Source organism: Haplochromis burtoni, unplaced genomic scaffold (genome assembly GCF_018398535.1).
Source record: "Haplochromis burtoni strain Fernald_Lab_line unplaced genomic scaffold, NCSU_Asbu1 Contig_56, whole genome shotgun sequence".
Classification (NCBI taxonomy): domain Eukaryota; kingdom Metazoa; phylum Chordata; class Actinopteri; order Cichliformes; family Cichlidae; genus Haplochromis; species Haplochromis burtoni.
Genome location: NW_024582417.1, coordinates 741,967 through 760,919, shown reverse-complemented (window position 1 = coordinate 760,919; position 18,953 = coordinate 741,967). Strand labels below are relative to the sequence as shown.

At 40.8% G+C, this 18,953-nt stretch overlaps 3 protein-coding genes across 3 annotated transcripts in view; 2 read left to right on the top strand and 1 right to left on the bottom strand.

Moving 5' to 3' along the window:
- The window catches only part of rb1 (retinoblastoma 1), a 23,450-nt gene extending 5,186 nt beyond the window's left edge, over positions 1-18,264 (bottom strand). The window contains exons 1-25 of the mRNA XM_005922093.3: positions 17,686-18,264; positions 17,091-17,211; positions 16,076-16,179; positions 13,896-14,030; positions 13,757-13,795; positions 13,560-13,609; positions 13,207-13,317; positions 12,900-13,045; positions 12,740-12,817; positions 12,042-12,151; positions 11,872-11,949; positions 11,485-11,572; positions 11,276-11,392; positions 11,129-11,186; positions 10,805-10,835; positions 10,581-10,657; positions 10,210-10,430; positions 3,151-3,266; positions 2,696-2,838; positions 2,209-2,354; positions 1,988-2,092; positions 1,765-1,878; positions 1,497-1,645; positions 1,328-1,358; positions 950-1,092 (exon numbers count right to left, since the gene is read on the bottom strand). Of these exons, the coding sequence (XP_005922155.1) occupies positions 950-1,092; positions 1,328-1,358; positions 1,497-1,645; positions 1,765-1,878; positions 1,988-2,092; positions 2,209-2,354; positions 2,696-2,838; positions 3,151-3,266; positions 10,210-10,430; positions 10,581-10,657; positions 10,805-10,835; positions 11,129-11,186; positions 11,276-11,392; positions 11,485-11,572; positions 11,872-11,949; positions 12,042-12,151; positions 12,740-12,817; positions 12,900-13,045; positions 13,207-13,317; positions 13,560-13,609; positions 13,757-13,795; positions 13,896-14,030; positions 16,076-16,179; positions 17,091-17,211; positions 17,686-17,795 (2,621 nt within the window). The 5' untranslated portion in view covers positions 17,796-18,264. The remainder of the gene's footprint in view (positions 1-949; positions 1,093-1,327; positions 1,359-1,496; positions 1,646-1,764; positions 1,879-1,987; positions 2,093-2,208; positions 2,355-2,695; positions 2,839-3,150; positions 3,267-10,209; positions 10,431-10,580; positions 10,658-10,804; positions 10,836-11,128; positions 11,187-11,275; positions 11,393-11,484; positions 11,573-11,871; positions 11,950-12,041; positions 12,152-12,739; positions 12,818-12,899; positions 13,046-13,206; positions 13,318-13,559; positions 13,610-13,756; positions 13,796-13,895; positions 14,031-16,075; positions 16,180-17,090; positions 17,212-17,685) is intronic.
- On the top strand, positions 4,503-7,055 carry LOC102311963 (lysophosphatidic acid receptor 6-like). Its single transcript, XM_005922092.3, has one exon. It carries the CDS (start codon positions 4,892-4,894, stop codon positions 5,963-5,965), a length of 1,074 nt encoding a protein of 357 aa, XP_005922154.1. The 5' UTR covers positions 4,503-4,891; the 3' UTR covers positions 5,966-7,055.
- LOC121814534 (lysophosphatidic acid receptor 6-like) lies at positions 7,235-10,215 on the top strand. The gene has a single exon (XM_042220834.1). The coding sequence runs from the start codon at positions 8,698-8,700 to the stop codon at positions 9,688-9,690; it is 993 nt and encodes a 330-aa protein (XP_042076768.1). The 5' UTR covers positions 7,235-8,697; the 3' UTR covers positions 9,691-10,215.
- Positions 18,265-18,953: the final 689 nt, after the last annotated feature.

Genomic DNA, 18,953 nt, shown 5'->3' with positions numbered 1-18,953 from the left:
GAGGACAAGAGCGGCGAGGTCTATCGCGATAGCTTAATTTCTCTATCGAGTAAAAGTTATATCGCGATACATATCGTTATCGTTCTATCGCCCAGCTCTAGGTGAAGGCAATGTAGGCCCCTAATATAGGTCAAAGAGTGCGTTCTTGTGGGACGATGTTGGACAATGTTTGACAATATATTTGACAATTGCCCATTATACTTGCTGCACTGGTCAAACAGTGACGTCACCACAGCTTTGTACCATTTACGAGTACTCGCTGCAGTGCTGTACGTAATAACAGATGTCGCCACTGAGACATAACCACATCAGCACTGGTATGGGAGAAGTCATCAAAAATGGTGACTAGAGTAAATAATTAAAAATGAATTACACAATCATCTTAAACAAGCGCCATCAGCTGTGGCACCTGTTCAAGGTTACAAAAAGTGAGAGGTGAAAACCAGCAGATATATGATGTCACTTTTGTGATGTAGTGCTGTTGGTATAATGAGCCCACAGAGAGGTGTGTAGATTTTAGTCTGAAAAACTAAAATCTACACACAGAGTTTACTGTTTAAAGATTTGACATCTATCAAAGACCAATTATAGGCTGCTGCAACTGAATGCAATTTTATAAACTTTTCACACATATAAGGAAGCTAAAAAAATGTTTTTTCTGATTTGTGTACACATGTGCAGTCCCTTTCTTTCACAGTAATTGTAAACTGTTATTTCAGTTGCTGTTCTGTCAGCTAATCATCTTTGGCTTTTAAGACAGACGAAGCCAATGGTTGGCTATTTTTCACTCTTGTGATTTTGGTGAGAGTGATGTTTTGACTTATGAAAACTACAGCCAATTAAAATAGTACATCATGTCTCATATGAGACGGGATAATGGTGCAAAAAATGCTGTGCTGCCCCACATGATATAATATAATCTGGCACACAAGCACCATTTGTGACCAACCTGCCGTCAGCTTCATCTTGCCCGTCCACATCAAATCGTAACCTCTTCAGAGGCTTTGGCGTGGAGCCATGATCCAGAGTCCTCTTTAGGGATCGATCACTGCTGTTGACCATCTGGTTGATCTTCTGGAAGCGATTTGATGGCTGCAAATGAAGACAAAACAGAAGTAAGAGTGAGTGAGGAAACAAATAAATGGCACTGCAGCTGCTGAGAGATCAAACCAGCCCTTTGTTACACTACAGAGCAAAATGTTTTGATGCATGCTTGATAATCCAAGTAAGAAAATACCAGAAAGTTGATTTTGTACATCCAGACTAAGTAACCAGATGAACAGAATCAACTCTCTGGGTCTACAGAGCAAACTTAAGATGAACATACCCCAAATGACTCGCCGATCGATACCAGCATTCTGCAAGGGCAAAAAAACCCCCAATGAGCATTGTACAAAACAAACAGGCCTTCATTTCAAATCATTCTATAATATCATTCTAGTTCAGGAGTAGCGTTGTCAAAAATTATTTGACAATGAATATTATGCAGGACTTACTTGGATCGAGGGGTCATGATACCGGGAGACATGCGTGCGCTTTTCAATGGAGAGATGTAGACATTGTTGCTACCGGGCACACGCAGAGGCGAATTAGGGAACTTGTAGGGGCTGCAGGGTATTTGTGGGATTGGCGAGAGTGTCGGAGGCTAGAAAAGAAAACAGCAGCAGAAACAATGAGAGAAATTTGTAGAAATACTTTTTTTTTTTTATATATATGTGCATTAAAACCCCACCGTCACCAATGACTACTGCAGATGTAGCTCACCCTGGTAGAAGCATACTGCAGGATGTTTGTTTTCAGCTTCTGCATAAACACTTGGTTGTAGAAGACAATGATGGAGTCGTAGTGGCCTTCAGTGATCAACACGTGCTTGAAGGTCTGCAACATTCAAAGTGTTTTGTTACAGTTCTACATGAAACACGATTACATCAGCAAATCTCCAGCCGACTCGGTGAGTTTTTATGGAAACTGTAACAGGCTGTTTTACCTCTTGGCTGGTGTTGGCCATGTTTTTGTATGCTGTGACAATGGTCTTGAAGCGCAGATCAACGCTCTTCACTTTACATATGGCATACATGGCAGACATCATCAACTACAGGAACATACAACGTATTTAGGAGAGAAAAATAAATAAGAAAAGTGGAGGAGGGCAATAACAGGAGACGAGGGACAGAAACAAATAGTGAGAGCGACATATTTCCAGCTTACCTGATCGAGGTGACGGTCTCTCATCAGCTCGTACTCATGCTGCAGAGTGTGCTGGAACAGAGTCCATATTATGGGCTCAAACTCAGGGTGGGAGGACAGCAGGTAGGAGCAGAGCATCTTCAGCCTTGTATAGGCCAAACGGTACACTACAGAGAAACAAAACCAGAGGATTAGAGCGTCTAGTGTGGTAAAATAATGAATGGAACCTCTTATCTTAATAAAAATGTAACAATAATAATATAAGAATAAAAAAAATTGCTTAATGAAAATGTGGGGACACCTGACTGTGTCTGCAATACTTTAAAGAAAATATCAAACAATGTTATTTTATACAATTGCATTAATATTTTCTCCTATTAACTTGTTATTTTCCCCATTATTTACTCCATCCATCACAACATTACTACTTTAAAAGATTACTTTATTGCTAGGCAGGACCACCACCATCAATTATTTTTGACTAGTGCAAACTCTACCAGTGACTTACATTTTTTATAGAAGAGGCTGAGAGAGTTGGACTTGAGGGGTCGTGGAGGTTGGCTGGTTGGCTGTGAGGCAGGCTGAGAGGAAGTTTGACAGCTGGACTCAGGAGGTAATACACGCAGGCCTGGGCGCATGGGGGACAAATATCTGTGCGGGAAGAGCACAGGAACCAGTTTCATATGTCAATAAACATGAAACATTCCCCTAACCACGAGCCTTAAATGGACGGGTAAAACAAAAGAAAGCTCTTCCTCAAAGCTCAAAAAAAAAAATCAAAGAAAGAGGGGGGGGGCTGTGGAATTTAACAAAATATTATTGATGCTTATCTGCTCATCTATGACGTATTCATCAAGGCGGTGCTGTTTTGATTAGTCAGTAGTTTCACAACTCTTGTAAAAAGGGTTTGGTGTTCTTTCAAAATCAAAAGACAAACTGATCGAAAGCCGCGGGATGACTTACAGGTCGGCTGCGGTGTGGTTGTGCTGCAGCGGTTGACTGAAATTAGCTGGGGTCTCCACCTGCTCTGCTCCTCCGCTCTCATGTTCCTGTTTCAGAAGCTCAAATAGTGGGGAGCCCTGCAGAGACACAAACATTTACTTTATATTTAACCATTTCCATTTATATCCTGTCAATCACAACTTTCATTTTCCTTTCATTCAAGCAGGAATTTTAAAAAGGTGCAAAAAGAAATTATTTTATTTGGCAATCACATAATAATGTAATATAATAATCCTGTTAGGTTGGAGATCATGTCTTGATCAGGCAATTAGTTCCTTTTTGGTTTTTTTCCTGGTATATTAAGTAGAAGACATGTGCAGAAATGATGTTAGAGGTATTTTACATGTGAAATGTCCCTTGCAAAACAGCCAACTGATAAGTCAAATCTATACATGTATTATAAATCTGTTCCTCATTTTATGTTGACCCAAGCACACACCCTACAGTATCCTGTCTGACTCTGAATGCATTTGACTGACTCGTTAAGCTTGTTAAACAAATAATAACTTCAAATTAAAAATACATTTTCTCTAAATACCAAAAAAGAAAAAAAAAAGAAGCTAAATCTATGTTAACATGCACAATTCTAAATCAAGATGAAAAGACAGTGAAAGTGAAGGTTGCACGTGAATCTCAGCACGCAACCGTCACACCAGTAAAAAAGCAAACTGATATGAGCTCATACAGGGAAGTGAGGAGTGGTTTACAACTCAGCAGCTCCCACAGTAACTGCGAGTATGGACTTGTAAGTATGGCTTATGGTACATTCATGCATCATGCCTGCCACACCCCGCTTACGCCACCAACATTTCAAAAGTACATTTGGATAAGAGCATTCGCTGACATCTATCAGTGGTTATCTATCCTCACAGCTGATTATCAGGTCGTAACATATTACAACACTACATAATACATCCAACTACAGATGAGTCATGCTCTTATTTTTTTATTTTATTTAAAATACTCCAAATGACACTAGTAAGAGCACTGAAAGACAAAAACATGCACTGTGCTATTAAACAAATAAGAAAATCTCCTGATAAATGCTTTGATGTTTCGGGAAGATGATGAAAAGACCCCTATGGCAGGCAGCAAGGACAATCTAACACACACAACAAAAAACTTACTAAAACTTATCTTACTGAAATGTGAAAATTACAGAACACATTTTATTGTTCCATTATTCAAATGCTTTTTATTTGCAAAAGCAAATGAAAGGCATTTGAATGGGAGGACTTTGGCCCCAGCGGTGGCTCCACCCAGTGGTTCGACAGCCTGCTCTGTTCCCTGTGTCAGAGGCTCTGCCATCCAGGCTGCTGTGAGGTTTCTGATTTACAATCCAGCAGGAGCAGAGTGACGATCAGCACGTGCCTTTGGGACTTCAACAACACAGAGAAGAACGAGACAAGTGGAGACCCACTAAAGTGTTCACAGAGCTAAAGGGGGAAAAAAAGCACGACTCTTCTCTTTTAATACATTTGTTTTGTGAGGACGACTGAAAACAATGAAAGCTCCACTTAAATGACCATCGCTGCACATACAGGACAGCTGCCACAGCAGGACAAGTAGATGGAAAGGACTTTGGATGGTATATCAAGGAGCTGCTGTATACCTTCTTTTTTTCATGGCATAACGAACACCAACTGTGAGTAAGGAGAACCTTTTCACTCTTTCCACTGTAAGTGTACACTCTGGTTTAAAGATGGATAACAGCACGGACTGCAACAAGAGTGACAACTTCAAGTATAATCTCTACGCCTCGGTTTTCTCCATGGTGTTTGTAGTCGGACTTACCTTCAACGCGGTGGCTGTGTACATTTTTGGCTGTACGCTGAAGATACGGAATGAGACCACGACGTATATGATGAACCTCGTGGTTTCGGACTCTCTCTTTGTCCTCAGCCTGCCTTTTCGGATTGTGTACTTCATCAAACGTGACTGGCTCTTTGGAAGTGCGCTCTGTAAGATCTCCGTGGCCCTATTCTACACCAACATGTACGGCAGCATCCTCTTCCTCACCTGCATCAGTGTCGATCGTTTCCTAGCAATTGTGTATCCATTTCGGTCCCAAACAATTCGTACGAGGAAAAATGCCAAGCTGGCCTGCCTTACAGTTTGGGTGATCATTCTCTCTGGAGGTATAACCACTGGAGCCTTTTTGGACACCACTTCACCGAACAATACTAACTCGGGTTCGGTAAACTCAACGCCACAGTTTTGCTTTGAAAACTACTCAAAAAAACAATGGAAGGCTGAGCTTTCGTGGGTGGTGATGTTTATTGAGACTGCAGGCTTCCTTATCCCACTGATGTTGAATGTGTTCTGCTCTGTCATGGTGCTAAGGATACTGAGGAACCCCAAAACCATCAGCCGCGGAGGAAACCTCAACAAAGCAAAAATCCTGAGGATGGTCTTTGTGCATTTGCTCATCTTCTGCTTCTGTTTCATTCCCTACAATGTGAATCTCATCTTCTACACCTTGGTCCGCTCCAAAATCCTAAAGGGATGCTTTGCAGAACATGTTGTAAGAACCATCTACCCCATCGCTCTGTGCATAGCGGTGACCAACTGCTGCTTTGATCCAGTTGTCTACTACTTCACTTCAGAGGCCATTCAAAGCTCCATTAAACGAAAGTCTTCAGCATGGCAAAATGGTGCCAGGCTATTCGAAAGACTACAGATGGACAGCTCGCAAAGCAGCCCAAGTTCAACGCCCAAGAGTTTGACGCTGAAAAGTCTGAGACCCAAAATATTTGACAATGAGTCCACGGTCTAAAGACAGCCTGGTAATGTGAGCTACAAATTTGACTTAAGCGAGTATGGCTGACAAAACTTGATTCAAATCAGAGGACATGGGTGAAAGCAGAGTGCCTTAGAAAAACAACATAAACAAAATGGTTACTAGGGAGTCCGGCTCACCTATCGGACACAACAGAGACTTTAGACCGGAAGATAATGATTCAGTCAACAATAGGTACTAACACAAAGAAAGAACTTCTTTTACAGAGAAGACTCACCTTTAAGAAAAACCCTAATTTGACAATGCTGAACCAGTATTACAACTCTTTACATCTACTGCCCTGTACGGTTTTCAAGTATTTGTTTTATGTGTATTGAGGTTTTTAAGAAGTTTTTAGAGAATCATGTTCTATAAAAGCTTTGATTCCCATTCTGAAAGTGAATTAAATATTTTTGTAACATTTTGAAGTGTTGTGTATTGAATTCAATACTTGTTTGATCAAGCGGTAGGTTGTGAAATACTTGGCCCTATCTTGGAAGAATTTTTTTCCCCATGTGGCTTTCACTGTTCTCAGCTAAATAAGTCATCTAGACTGGTTAGTCATATGTGTGTGGTTGGCCCCTCAGTGCACAATACATTTATAAAGTTTTAAATTGTTTCATTACATGTGTTGGTAATAAATGAAAAGTGTTCCAACAAAACTGATGGTCTTTAGAAAAATAAAAGTGGGTCAAAATGTCATCATTTCTGCATATACAACAACACTGGAACCGTAAAAAACTCAACCTACACACAATATAGATTTTCCAAGTTCCTAAAATTTGTTGGAAATCCTGAAAAACTAATTTAGACCGGATCCAGGCTCACACTGTGTGAAAACATAAGTCTCGTAGCAACGATGTGTATATTTCTTCCATGCTTTTGACAAGCTGTGTGATGCAAGACTGAACACTGCACATACCTGCCGACAGCCTCAGGGTCTGTACTGACATGGTTAGACTCATCACCTCACCAGCAATGATGAGAAAGGGCTGTAAAACTAAAGCAGGCAAGAAACAACTTGCCTCTTGAGGGAAAGGGTAATAAAACAGTCTAGAGGGGTTTTTTGTAGAGCAGTATTTGGTCAGATCATTGTATGCTGATCAACTTCCCAAAAAGATAAACAAATTTTACACAAACCATAAGAAAAGTTCTGCACATTACAGCACAAGAACATATTACAAATACAAATAATAAAACTTTGTATGCACTCACAGGGATTTTTAATTTTTATGTGTTCATGGACTGACACGCAAGTGGCACTACTGCTTACAGCCCCTTGTTTCAGTGAATTATTGCTTTTACTTTATGAGCTACAGTTTATGATTAACTCTAGTCACTCACATAAGTTCATAACAAGGTGTTGTAAACAAGGTGTTGTAAACAAGGTATTGTAAAACGCTTTGAGTGTCTAGAAAAGCGCTATATAAATGCAATCCTACCAGAACGCCTACAAAAAACCCGAAAGTTAATCTGACAATTTTCAGGTCAATGAAAAAAAATTTAAATTGACATCTGACAACCTGTAGGCTAAACTAGAGATTAGAACTCTTGTATCCCTCTAAAAAAGGTCATTAAAAGTAATCAGTCAGCTATAAATTAGAGGAACAGGGCGAGAGAGAGAGGGCGAGAGAGAGAGAGAGAGAGACCTGTTGGTGTCTAGGTGTGAACTGCTTCAGTCAGCGGCAGATTCCCAACTGCAGCATCCTGACAAGCTAGCCACAGTTAAACACCAGCTGACTGGAAAAATACCTTTAATCACACTGACAATGCTCCCATCCTGCTACTGGTGAGTGACTAAATTCTACCTTTAAATATTCTCTTTGGTTGTGGCAACTGTAAAATTAAGTATAATCTTTTTCTCTAAATTAAGCATATTAATTGCTCAAACTTTTGCAGAAAAATTTGTAATATCCATACAGATTTAAAGATGGGGTCCTCTATTTTAAATCTGACAGGTCATCGAATTAAAAACATCTGTCTTAATAATAACGCTATGAGAAAGAGAATTTGTCACCTATTTTAATTTTGAAAAGTTATTTCCAAATTTGAATTAAAGTTAGTTTTTAGATATTAGAAATATATATATTTTTTTATTCTTCTATTGATGCTCATTTTGTGACTGAATCGGTTCTTTAATGACCTACATTATAGATGAGCTGGCAAGAAAAAAAAAGATAAACTTTAATCATGATCACACACAACAAACAATTGTAAAAAGCTATAATCAGACTCTGCCTTTACAACCGGAAAAATGCTCACCTGATTGCCTATGCAGTGCAAACTTAGTTCAATTATAAAATCTCAATTAAAAAAAAAAAAAGATTGATTTTATGGGCTCTGGTAAATGTGTATTTAATCTGTCAATGTAATGAAATACATCAGTTAAGCGCTTTTTCGGTTGGCTTTATGCATGTAATGACACCAAATGTTTGCTTTGTTTCTTTACAAGCAGGAAGCTGCTGGTAAAAATTTATTGGCAAAATCAATTTGTTTTCTATATAACATAGAGCGGAATATATACGGATGTGTATTCGTGTCATCTCAGCAAATTTGCATTTCAATTTTTAAAAAAAATTGTTTTGTTTGATTAAGTTTTAACTTACTACACGTTTAACTGCTCCAGCAGATCTTTCGTCACATATGCCCTCTTCAACCGATCTAACCCTCCTCCAGATATAAGACCATAACAATTTGACGTGCTGGAAGTGGTCAAATCATTTTGAGACATGGAGCAGTGGAATATGACTGATTTGACAGCCAAGCCGGTCTCACTTTTGTCTAACTGTACTGTCGATATAAGCTACCGCTTCACCTTCTACAAAGTATCCTACAGTGTCATCTTCCTGCTGGGGGTGGCCACCAACAGCCTGGTTCTGCGCAGACTGTGTCTGTCTCCCTGTACCATGAACAGCACAGCCATTTACATGGCCAGTCTATCGACGACTGACTTGTTCTTTGTCATCTCTCTACCTCTGAGAATCTACTACTACCACCAAAAGGCTCAAGCCTTGTCCTCCAAGACAGAGGACAGCCCCAGTTGGACTCTTGGGCCAGCTTACTGCCAGATCACATTCACTCTCAAATACATCAGCCTGTATGGGGGCATCTTCTTCCTGGTGTGCATTGCTGTGGACCGTTACTTTGCTGTAGTGCACCCCCTGGCATCGACACTGCGCAGGTTGCGTGCCGCACGGGTGGTGAGCGGAGGGATCTGGTGCCTGGTTCTGGGGCTCAGTGTGTGTCTGCCTGCGCTGCGGTTGGCGGCTTCTCACCAGAACAAGGCCTGTCTGCTGGATCCGTCCTCACGACACCATCGCACCCTTATCCTGCTATTCCTGGGCATAGCCCTGGGGTCATTTCTGCTGCCCACTCTTGTACTCCTCTACAGCTACTGCCGGGTGCTGAGTGTCCTTAGCAAGATGAGACACCGCTGCCGCAGCAACCGCCACGGCCATCTGCACACTCTAAGGGTTATTTACTCAGTGCTGGGTGTGTTTCTCCTGTGCTTTCTCCCCTATCACATCAACCTGCTGGGATATACTCTCACACACATGAAGCTGTTGCCACATTGTGGCCTGGCTAAGGCGACCAAGGCTATGCATCCTGTGGTCCTTTCCTTAGCCAGTTTCAACTGCTGCCTCAACCCACTTATCTACTATTTCTCCAGCAGCCCGGTGCACAGGGAGGTGCCCAGTAGTGGAGGCAGTGGTAGCCGGTGACACAAGTACTGTAAGACCTCTTTATTAACAAAAGCATTAGATTGCTTTACTGTACTTTTGTCAATTTGCAAAAAGTATCCTGTTACCTATATTTTTTTTTTCATTATAGTGAAACCATAACCACCTTTGTGTATGTTAAAAGTGTAATCTGTTGTTGTTTTCAGTTTCCGTGTGTGTGTGCCCCACGTGTGGAGCAGTCAGAGTAAAGAAGCACTGTGAAATCATTTTATTTTTGGCAAAGCAGCTTCGTATGTTTGGGAAATGCTGACATGGAATGAGATCAGTAGTGAAAGCAGGATTTATGTAGAATCTCCTTTCATTATTCTTATTCTTATTCTTATTCTTATTTTATTTTTTTAAGTGACTCTTAAACAGTGACAACAATCTGCTTCTTTTGGGCCAATAAATCCTAAATGATTGATATCCAAAGAGTCTCTATGTCATGTATACATCAATCTCTGTGAAATGCTGTGATATTATTGGCATCCTAGTCTAATAGCAATGAAAGATCAAACTGACCGTCCTCCATGCAAGTCTCTCCATGATGAGGTTCTCGCAGGTCTCCAGATGTTTGACGATCTCTTTGCTTAGCGTGGGGTCGGCCTTGATAAAGCTCTCGATAACTTTATAGAAATCAAAGGCGGTCAGGTTGAACACATTTAGTATCCAGGGGAAACACACATCTGTTTCGGCTGAGTCGGCTCCTCCATGGCTGTACCCTCCATTTTTGAAACTGCTCTCTACTCATGTGGAGCAAAGAACAACATTAGAATTGGTCACACGTAAAAGATGTGTAAAACTTTAATTACTGATAACAGATGACCAAAAATACAGAATACTTCATAAAGAGCTATATTATTATTCATTTATAAGAAAGTTATAGGACATGCCTCCATATGTTGCCATGACTACCTCCAAAGCACAAGCCAAAAGCGATGTGTGGAATGTGGAGTCATTCAGGAGTTTACTGGAAAGGAAATCAAATGACTCAGCTCCATGGAAGAAAGTGTGTGTCAAAACAATAGAAAGCATGCATGCAATTCCAATGCACCAACATGGATTAGAGTCATAATTCCTACTATTCTGATAAAAGTGGAGAAAAAAAAAAACATACCTGAAATTTTGCACAGACAGGCGCTTCTCTTAAAAAAAAAAAAAAAAAAAAAAAAAAAAACACCCCCAAAAAATAAGACCTCAACGTTAAGATTTACCAAAAATATTTTCTTCCTAGAGTGGGATTTATCTTTTAATTGATAAAAGTTTAAATAGGATGAAAGAAAGAAAAAAGAAAACTCTTGTATAATAATTTGGTGACTGATGTCTATAAATCTTATCAGATAGATTTGAAATTAAAGGTAAACATCCAAAACAAAACAGTAAAATTCTCTTAACCCAACAGTCTAAAAAAAAAAAAGAAGGAAAAAAAACCAAAACTGTACCGATTTCAGCATTTCCTCCATTACTCTGTAATACAGTCTGACACCGAGGGTGAATCTCTGAAAGAGAAAAGCAACTCAATTCAGATAAAAACAAAAGAATATGAGGGACAACATGTTGCCATTGTTCCTCCTTTTCGTCTCCATACCTGCCTGCCGTACACTACGCAGCGTGGGCCGACCGCCTGACCGAATCTTTGACTGAACACCTGTCCAAGTGTCTCCAAGCGCTTCTGCACATCCTGCGTCGGATCCACTGTGCAGTGCTGATGAAGGGATAGCAAGAGGGAGAGAGAAAGGTATGTTTGAAAATCTGCAGTTTTATCTTTTAATTAGAGGCAAATTTCTAAAGACCCACTTTGAAATATGTAACCAAATTAGCAGATGGCTGGTCCCCACTGGAAGTGAGATCACCCCTCAGCAGCTGAATGGAGGTCATGGCAGCTCTGATGGGAGATTAGAAAAGAAAAAGAAAAAAAAAATCAGACAAGGACTATAAGGTCCTTTTTAATCAAGTAAGGTTATAATCTGCATCTTAGAGATGTCATTTAAATTGCTGGCAACTTAAAGGGAAATAAACAATCATCACCGAAATGCACAAATGTACATATTGAGAGGTGAGTAGCTAAACAGTGCTTAAAAAAAACAACAACACAATACTGCAGAAGCAAACATGAGACCTCTGTCCTTTCCCTCTAGACAAAGAATGATAGATACAGTCAGTGAGGAACTGCTAAGTGCCCACCTGATGGGTGTCTGAGGAGGGACGAGTAATCCATCTTCATCTGACAGGTTCTTCTTTGGTGTTCTCTCCACTTGTGATCTGAATGCAGGAAAAGATTATTGAACATCTTCTTTAAGTTATTTTAAGAACTCAACATCTAAACACTGTACGCTGAAGAAAAAAGGGATTACATCTCGACTTTAGGTGCAAGAACAGTCTCGTCTCCATTGAAAAACATTCGTCCGTCAATGTCTCTGCTCTTGAGGTAGTGTTCTTCATATTGTTGGTCGACATCATTCACCTGGGTTGAAAGTCACAGCAAAAAGTAACGCGCGGTGAGGCAGAAGCCAACAGACACAGCTCTCAAAGGTTTCCGATTCAGATTACAGCTGATTGGAAGAAGGCAAAGCTTTGCTTATTCTACACCTGAACCAGACAACAGGCAAAGCAATAACCAGCGCCAAAAACTCATCGAAATCTTTGTTTTTTCCCCGAGTAACCCAGGCCTTTTGATGACAGCCTATCATGGTGACATTTGTACATTATTTATTTAAGACACTTAAGCAAAAATGCACACCATCTGCCCGTCACCGTGTTCACTATAGTCGTTTAGAGGAGTGTACCACTGTCAGCAAACAGTAGCATCCTGTCTCTGCATTATAGTGACACACTACAAAGGACCTCCTGCTTGAGTGCACATTTACCCAACACGATATACGTGAAAACAAACACATATAGGTAGCAAATAGCGCAACCAACACCTGCCAGACGTTCAAACGCTCTACAGCGGCAGAAGCGGGCAGGAAGAGATAATGAATGGAAACTCCAAATGCAGTTAGTGAGAATAAAACCAAACAGTGGAGCAGGTGTTCTGACAATGACGTCCTACCTGAGGAAAATCTGGGCTTCTTGAAAGATCCATCGACTCTAAGAAAGCCATGAAACTGGTTTGGTATACATTCTTCACCTGCAAATAAATTCACATAAATACATTTTGAGTTGTGTTTGTCCAGTAAGACTATGAGATTTTTTTTTTTAAGTGTTCACACCTCTTCTGCACTGCATTCATTCTCTTTGCATAAGGTTTCGAGAAGCTGTACATCAACCTCTGGCTCCACAGCTCGGGATTTAGTTTTGCTCTGGTTGCGACGAGATGTTCGTGTTGGAGGGCTCTGAATTTTGCTGATGGCTGATTCTGAGAATAAATAAATAAATAAAACCTCAAGGAGCTTTAAACCAAACTTTCATGACAAAAAAATGGTAATTATTTGACTTTACATTTACTTATTGTACAATCTGAAGTCATAAAAACATTAAAAGGAAAGAACGTGTAAATTAAATGCTACTGAAGCTTACTGTAAAGAGGCTGCAGAAGGTCTGGAGAGCAGCGCTTGATGATCAACTCCAGCGTACAAAGAAGCAGCTGAAATGATATGACCAGGTCATCCTCCATCTGTAAGGCCCTTCCTGCACGCAGCACAGATGCAACACATGAGACGCATCGTCACAACAATTCCGATGCCTTCTTAAAACAACAAAACTTAAACCATGATTTTCCAATTCGACTATTATCTGCAGCTGAACACGAAGGAGGAAGGAAGGGTGAAAAGAAGATGACAGAGAGGCATGAAAACAATTCCATAACGTGTGTTAACAGCTTGATTCTACTTGTTCTTGTTGTTGTTAATGTATTCATAAGCTTAACCGACCTTTGGCCAACAGAAACATCGTCCAGCAAGTCCGCACGGTTTCCCTCTCCCTTGAAAATGATACACCAAATAATTAATCACGCAGCAGCATCAACCTTTCATAACAAGTGCAAAACCGCTAACACACAAGACAATAAATATCATAACATAATCAATGTCACCAACATATTTCCCACATTTAGAAGTTTGCAACTTACTTCCCATCAGACGTCAGATTGAAAATTTTCTTGCAAGTTCTGAAACAGAACAAATTTGCATTTTTTTTTTCTCCATTTACACTTAAACTACAAATATTTTTACATTAATCCAATGCAATCTATTTGTATGATCACTTACTTCTCAAACCTCTGGTAAAGAGCCAGCATCACATCATACTTCTTGTCCAGCCGTGACAGTGCAGAGTTCACCTTGGTGCTTATCGTATCCAAGTTCACATCCAACTTCCTCACCAGATCTATAAATTGTTTGACGCTACAAAAGAAAAGATGGAATTAGCATCGAAGTAACTTTCATCCATTCGTCCATCAATCTGTTTCACAAACTATCCAACTGAGAGATGAACAGTGGACCTGGAACCTATACAGTGGGGCAAAAAAGTATTTAGTCAGCCACCGATTGTGCAAGTTCCCCCACTTAAAATGATGACAGAGGTCAGTAATTTGCACCAGAGGTACACTTCAACTGTGAGAGACAGAATGTGAAAAAAAAATCCATGAATTCACATGGTAGGATTTGTAAAGAATTTATTCGTAAATTAGGGTGGAAAATAAGTATTTGGTCACCTCAAACAAGGAAAATCTCTGGCTCTCACAGACCTGTAACGTCTTCTGTAAGAAGCTTTTCTGTCCCCCACTCGTTACCTGTATGAATGGCACCTGTTTGAACTCATCATCTGTATAAAAGACACCTGTCCACAGCCTCAAACAGTCAGACTCCAAACTCCGCCATGGCCAAGACCAAAGAGCTTTCGAAGGACACCAGGAAAAGTATTGTAGACCTGCACCAGACTGGGAAGAGTGAATCTACAATAGGCAAGCAGCTTGGTGTGAAAAAATCAACTGTGGGAGCAATCATCAGAAAATGGAAGACATACAAGACCACTGATAATCTCCCTCGATCTGGGGCTCCACGCAAGATCTCATCCCGTGGGGTCAAAATGATCATGAGAACGGTGAGCAAAGATCCCAGAACCACACGGGGGGACCTGGTGAATGACCTGCAGAGAGCTGGGACCAAAGTAACAAAGGTCACCATCAGTAACACACTACAACGGCAGGGAATCAAATCCCGCAGTGCCAGACGTGTTCCGCTGCTGAAGCCAGTGCATGTCCAGGCCCGTCTGAAGTTTGCCAGAGAGCACATGGATGATACAGCAGAGGATTGGGAGAATGTCATGTGGTCAGATGAAACCAAAGTAGAACTTTTTGGTATAAACTCAACTGGTCGTGTTTGGAGGAAGAAGAATACTGAGTTGCATCCCAAGAACACCATACCTACTGTGAAGCATGGGGGTGGAAACATCATGCTATGGGGCTGTTTTTCTGCCAAGGGGACAGGACGACTGATCCGTGTTAAGGACAGAATGAATGGGGCCATGTATCGTGAGATTTTGAGCCAAAACCTCCTTCCATCAGTGAGAACTTTGAAGATGAAACGAGGCTGGGTCTTCCAACATGACAATGATCCAAAACACACCGCCCGGGCAACAAAGGAGTGGCTCCGTAAGAAGCATTTGAAAGTCCTGGAGTGGCCTAGCCAGTCTCCAGACCTCAACCCCATAGAAAATCTGTGGCGGGAGTTGAAAGTCCGTGTTGCTCGGCGACAGCCCCAAAACATCACTGCTCTCGAGAAGATCTGCATGGAGGAATGGGCCAAAATACCAGCTACTGTGTGTGCAAACCTGGTAAAGACCTATAGTAAACGTTTGACCTCTGTTATTGCCAACAAAGGTTATGTTACAAAGTATTGAGTTGTATTTTTGTTATTGACCAAATACTTATTTTCCACCCTGATTTACGAATAAATTCTTTACAAATCCTACCATGTGGATTCATGGATTTTTTTTTTCACATTCTGTCTCTCACAGTTGAAGTGTACCTCTGGTGCAAATTACTGACCTCTGTCATCATTTTAGGTGGGGGAACTTGCACAATCGGTGGCTGACTAAATACTTTTTTGCCCCACTGTACCTGGACTGCTTTTCCATCCATCAAAGGGAGAACACACAAAGATCTATCTACAGCTGGAGTACGTAGCAGGAGGATACATGTTTAATGTTCTTACACAGCCTGTAGTTTTTCTACTTTATTTCAAAGAGCAATCCCAAATAAAGTTCTGTCTGCTACCCTGAAAAAAAAAAAGTTTCCTATTTCCAAAGAATGAAAATCCCAGCAGCTAATACTCAAGCAAGGCTGAAGTCATCAGTTACCCAACAAAATTTCACATTCACCAATATCTCATGCCAACAGTTGGACTGTGTGGTTATGTTTTGTCAAGAAAACATAGCAAGCGCTTACTTCAGACAGACTGCTTTCAGAACCTGGGTCAAGGTGAAACAGGTGGCATCCATGTCTGTCACAGTCACAAACAGACAAGCACCCCAAAGCTTCTTCTGACTGTCCTGAAACCAAATGACAAAGAACAATGTTAGATGATGCTCGTGTCACACCTTTTCACCTTTTTTTAGGAATGGAAGAGCAACTGTTTTTAAGGGGATTATAAAGCTATTCCACTTTATTTCTTACAGTACTTTTTAAATGATTATTTTTGGACTGTACCTGGCTACTGATTAAAAGGCAAAAATACTTAGCCCTCCTAATATCCTATTTCACCAATAAGGCACAGTGGATACTGTGTGTAAGCTTTGATTTAAAATTGGACTCAGTACTGCAAAAAGAAAACTTACATAAAGGGTTTACGGCCCAAACAGTACAAATTGTACTTTCTTTCGCTCCCCATGCATTTACATGCCTATCACTAACTTTGTGTTGTCTTCTTCCCACAGCTTGTGATTTGCCATGTTTGTGGACTTTTCTTCTTCTTTGTCTTCTTTTTGGATGTCTTTCAACAATGTTGTAGAAGCTCTGATTTGCAGGAGAGATTGGATACACCCTGGTTTCTCTATACTTGAGAAAGGTCATATGGACTAAACTGTTATTAATGAATAAAAATAATGCTGAACTGAACAGTGTGCGAGGGTTATATTATATTTAAACACCCTTGACAGGCCACAGGGCTAACGCATAAAGTCAATCAGTTTAGAATCACCAAACTTACTGTCTCTGTTCTGACCCCAGTGAGAACCCAACGAGAAACAGGAGAACATACAGCCTGGATTTATTTTGCTGTGAGGTGACAGTGATAACCACTGCACCACCATTCCATCCTGCAATATGTATTGCTTTAGGCCAAATACTGTTCTAATTTTAAATGATCGATTTCCACTCGTGCTTTTTCCAGGACAGGCGACAGGATTGCAGTATTATAAATGTAGAGTGGAACTACTGAACTACAGTAGGTGCAAATACGTACAGCAGCTTCATCCACGGACTCCTGAACGGTTTTCCACAGCGTCCAGGCTCGATCACATACAGGGTCAGTCACATGAAGGCTCTTGCACAGAGTCACAAACTCAGCATCCTTGTCTCCGTGCCTAAAAGATGGAAACCAGAGGTTAGCAACCACGAAAAACACGAATAAGGTTTCAGGAAATCAAAACAACTGCACTCAAGACAAAGGTCTTGTCTTGTGAAGTACTCTGACTGCCAGTCAGTCTGAGCAGGGTACAGGGTATAGTAGGTAGGGTATAGCTCTCAAACACAGGCTGTGTTTGAGAGCTATACCCAGGCTACATTTCAAGTTTCATTCATTACTTAATAGTTACACTCTTTGACCAGTTGTGTGGGGCTAAAGATGCTTTTAAACTCGCTGTTATTAGGCCGGTGGACACAGCTAACAGATCATCCTGACGTTTAGTCGCACAAGCTAGCGAGCAAGATAAACGTAGCTGGGGGAAAGACCAAAATATCTGTCTACAATGTCAACTTTTTTTGTTTTTTGTAATTTTCCAAAGCCACAAACTGAAGCTACTGTGGCTTGACGGAGAGGCGATCATTACTTCTCTTACTTTTTAAGAGATAACTCGGGACTCTCCTTCTTCTCTGGAGAGGCATTTTCAGCAGTGGGTTTCATCTCTTTGCTCTGTGTCGCCCCAGAATTGCGTTTTTTAGGAGGCATCTTAGTATCCGGTAACGTAACGGCCAATAATTAACAGATAAAACTCGAATATGTTTTAAAGCCGACTGATATTGTTTACTAAGTGTAAATCCCACTTCAAGAGTTCCGTGACAACAAAACCTCAGTGACTTCCTGCAACTGTAGATTTGTGGATGCTCGTTTTGTATCAACGTACTGCGCGGTGAAGCGCCGTTGGCGACGCTGCAATGGTGTTACGAGTACTCGGCGGTTAGTGCTCAAAAACCTGTACACACGACTTTGTTCATCTGTGTTTTTGCGATCGTCTGTCTCTGTTTAAACTCTGTGTTGTCAAAACCTCTGTCAAACAACCGATTTATAACTTCTCACACATAGACAAGAGGTCTGTCATTGCAAACAGACCGATGTAGCGTTACGCCGGGATCACGTGACAAACCGCAAACGAACTAACCCAACCCGAGGACTGGAAAACGCGGGAAAAAAAAGTCTACGCAACATCCTGTTCGACCTCGAACGCGCCTGGAACAGAAATAGTAATATAGCCCCTTTATATACACCTGCAACCCACAGCATGTAAACCTTCTGCTTATTATCGGAAGGATTTATTTACTCATGTCGTGTTCCTCAATTAGTTTATGTGGCACTTACAGGCTGCACTATTTCGGGAGTGGAGGCTGTGCCTCTGCAATAATTCATGTTAGATTAAAGTAATATGTAAAAACAAAAAAACAACGATGTTAAGGCTTCCCGGTAGAGGTTATTAAATGCAGTTAGATGACCATTATTATCCCGTTCACCTGGTTTTTATCTCGCGGGTGATAAGTTTAAATTATCGCACACCTGTACATGTTTATTTGGCAGCTCTGTTAGTGTGTAAAACTTCACTTCTAAGCGTGCAATCGTTGCCCTCTGGTGGCAAAAATTCACAAGTAACTTGTGCTGCAAGCTTTTGGTACATATTACCTAGTTATAGGATCCTCGTTCACCTCTATTGTCTATTAGTAGCATCCTACTTTCATGTGGAAATACATTTCACCAGCCACGTTATTAGGTTCACTTTGCCACTAGAGGGTTGGACCCCCTTTTGCCTTCAGAACTGCCTTAAGTCTCTGTGATAGAGGTGGGCTGATCGATCCAAATATTGGTAGCATTGATACCAATGCTGGTATTTGTACTGGA

Coding starts and splice junctions, on each gene's coding strand:
- LOC102311963 (XM_005922092.3), top strand. CDS start 4,892: ATGGATAACAGCACGGACTGCAACAAGAGTGACAACTTCAAGTATAAT.
- LOC121814534 (XM_042220834.1), top strand. CDS start 8,698: ATGGAGCAGTGGAATATGACTGATTTGACAGCCAAGCCGGTCTCACTT.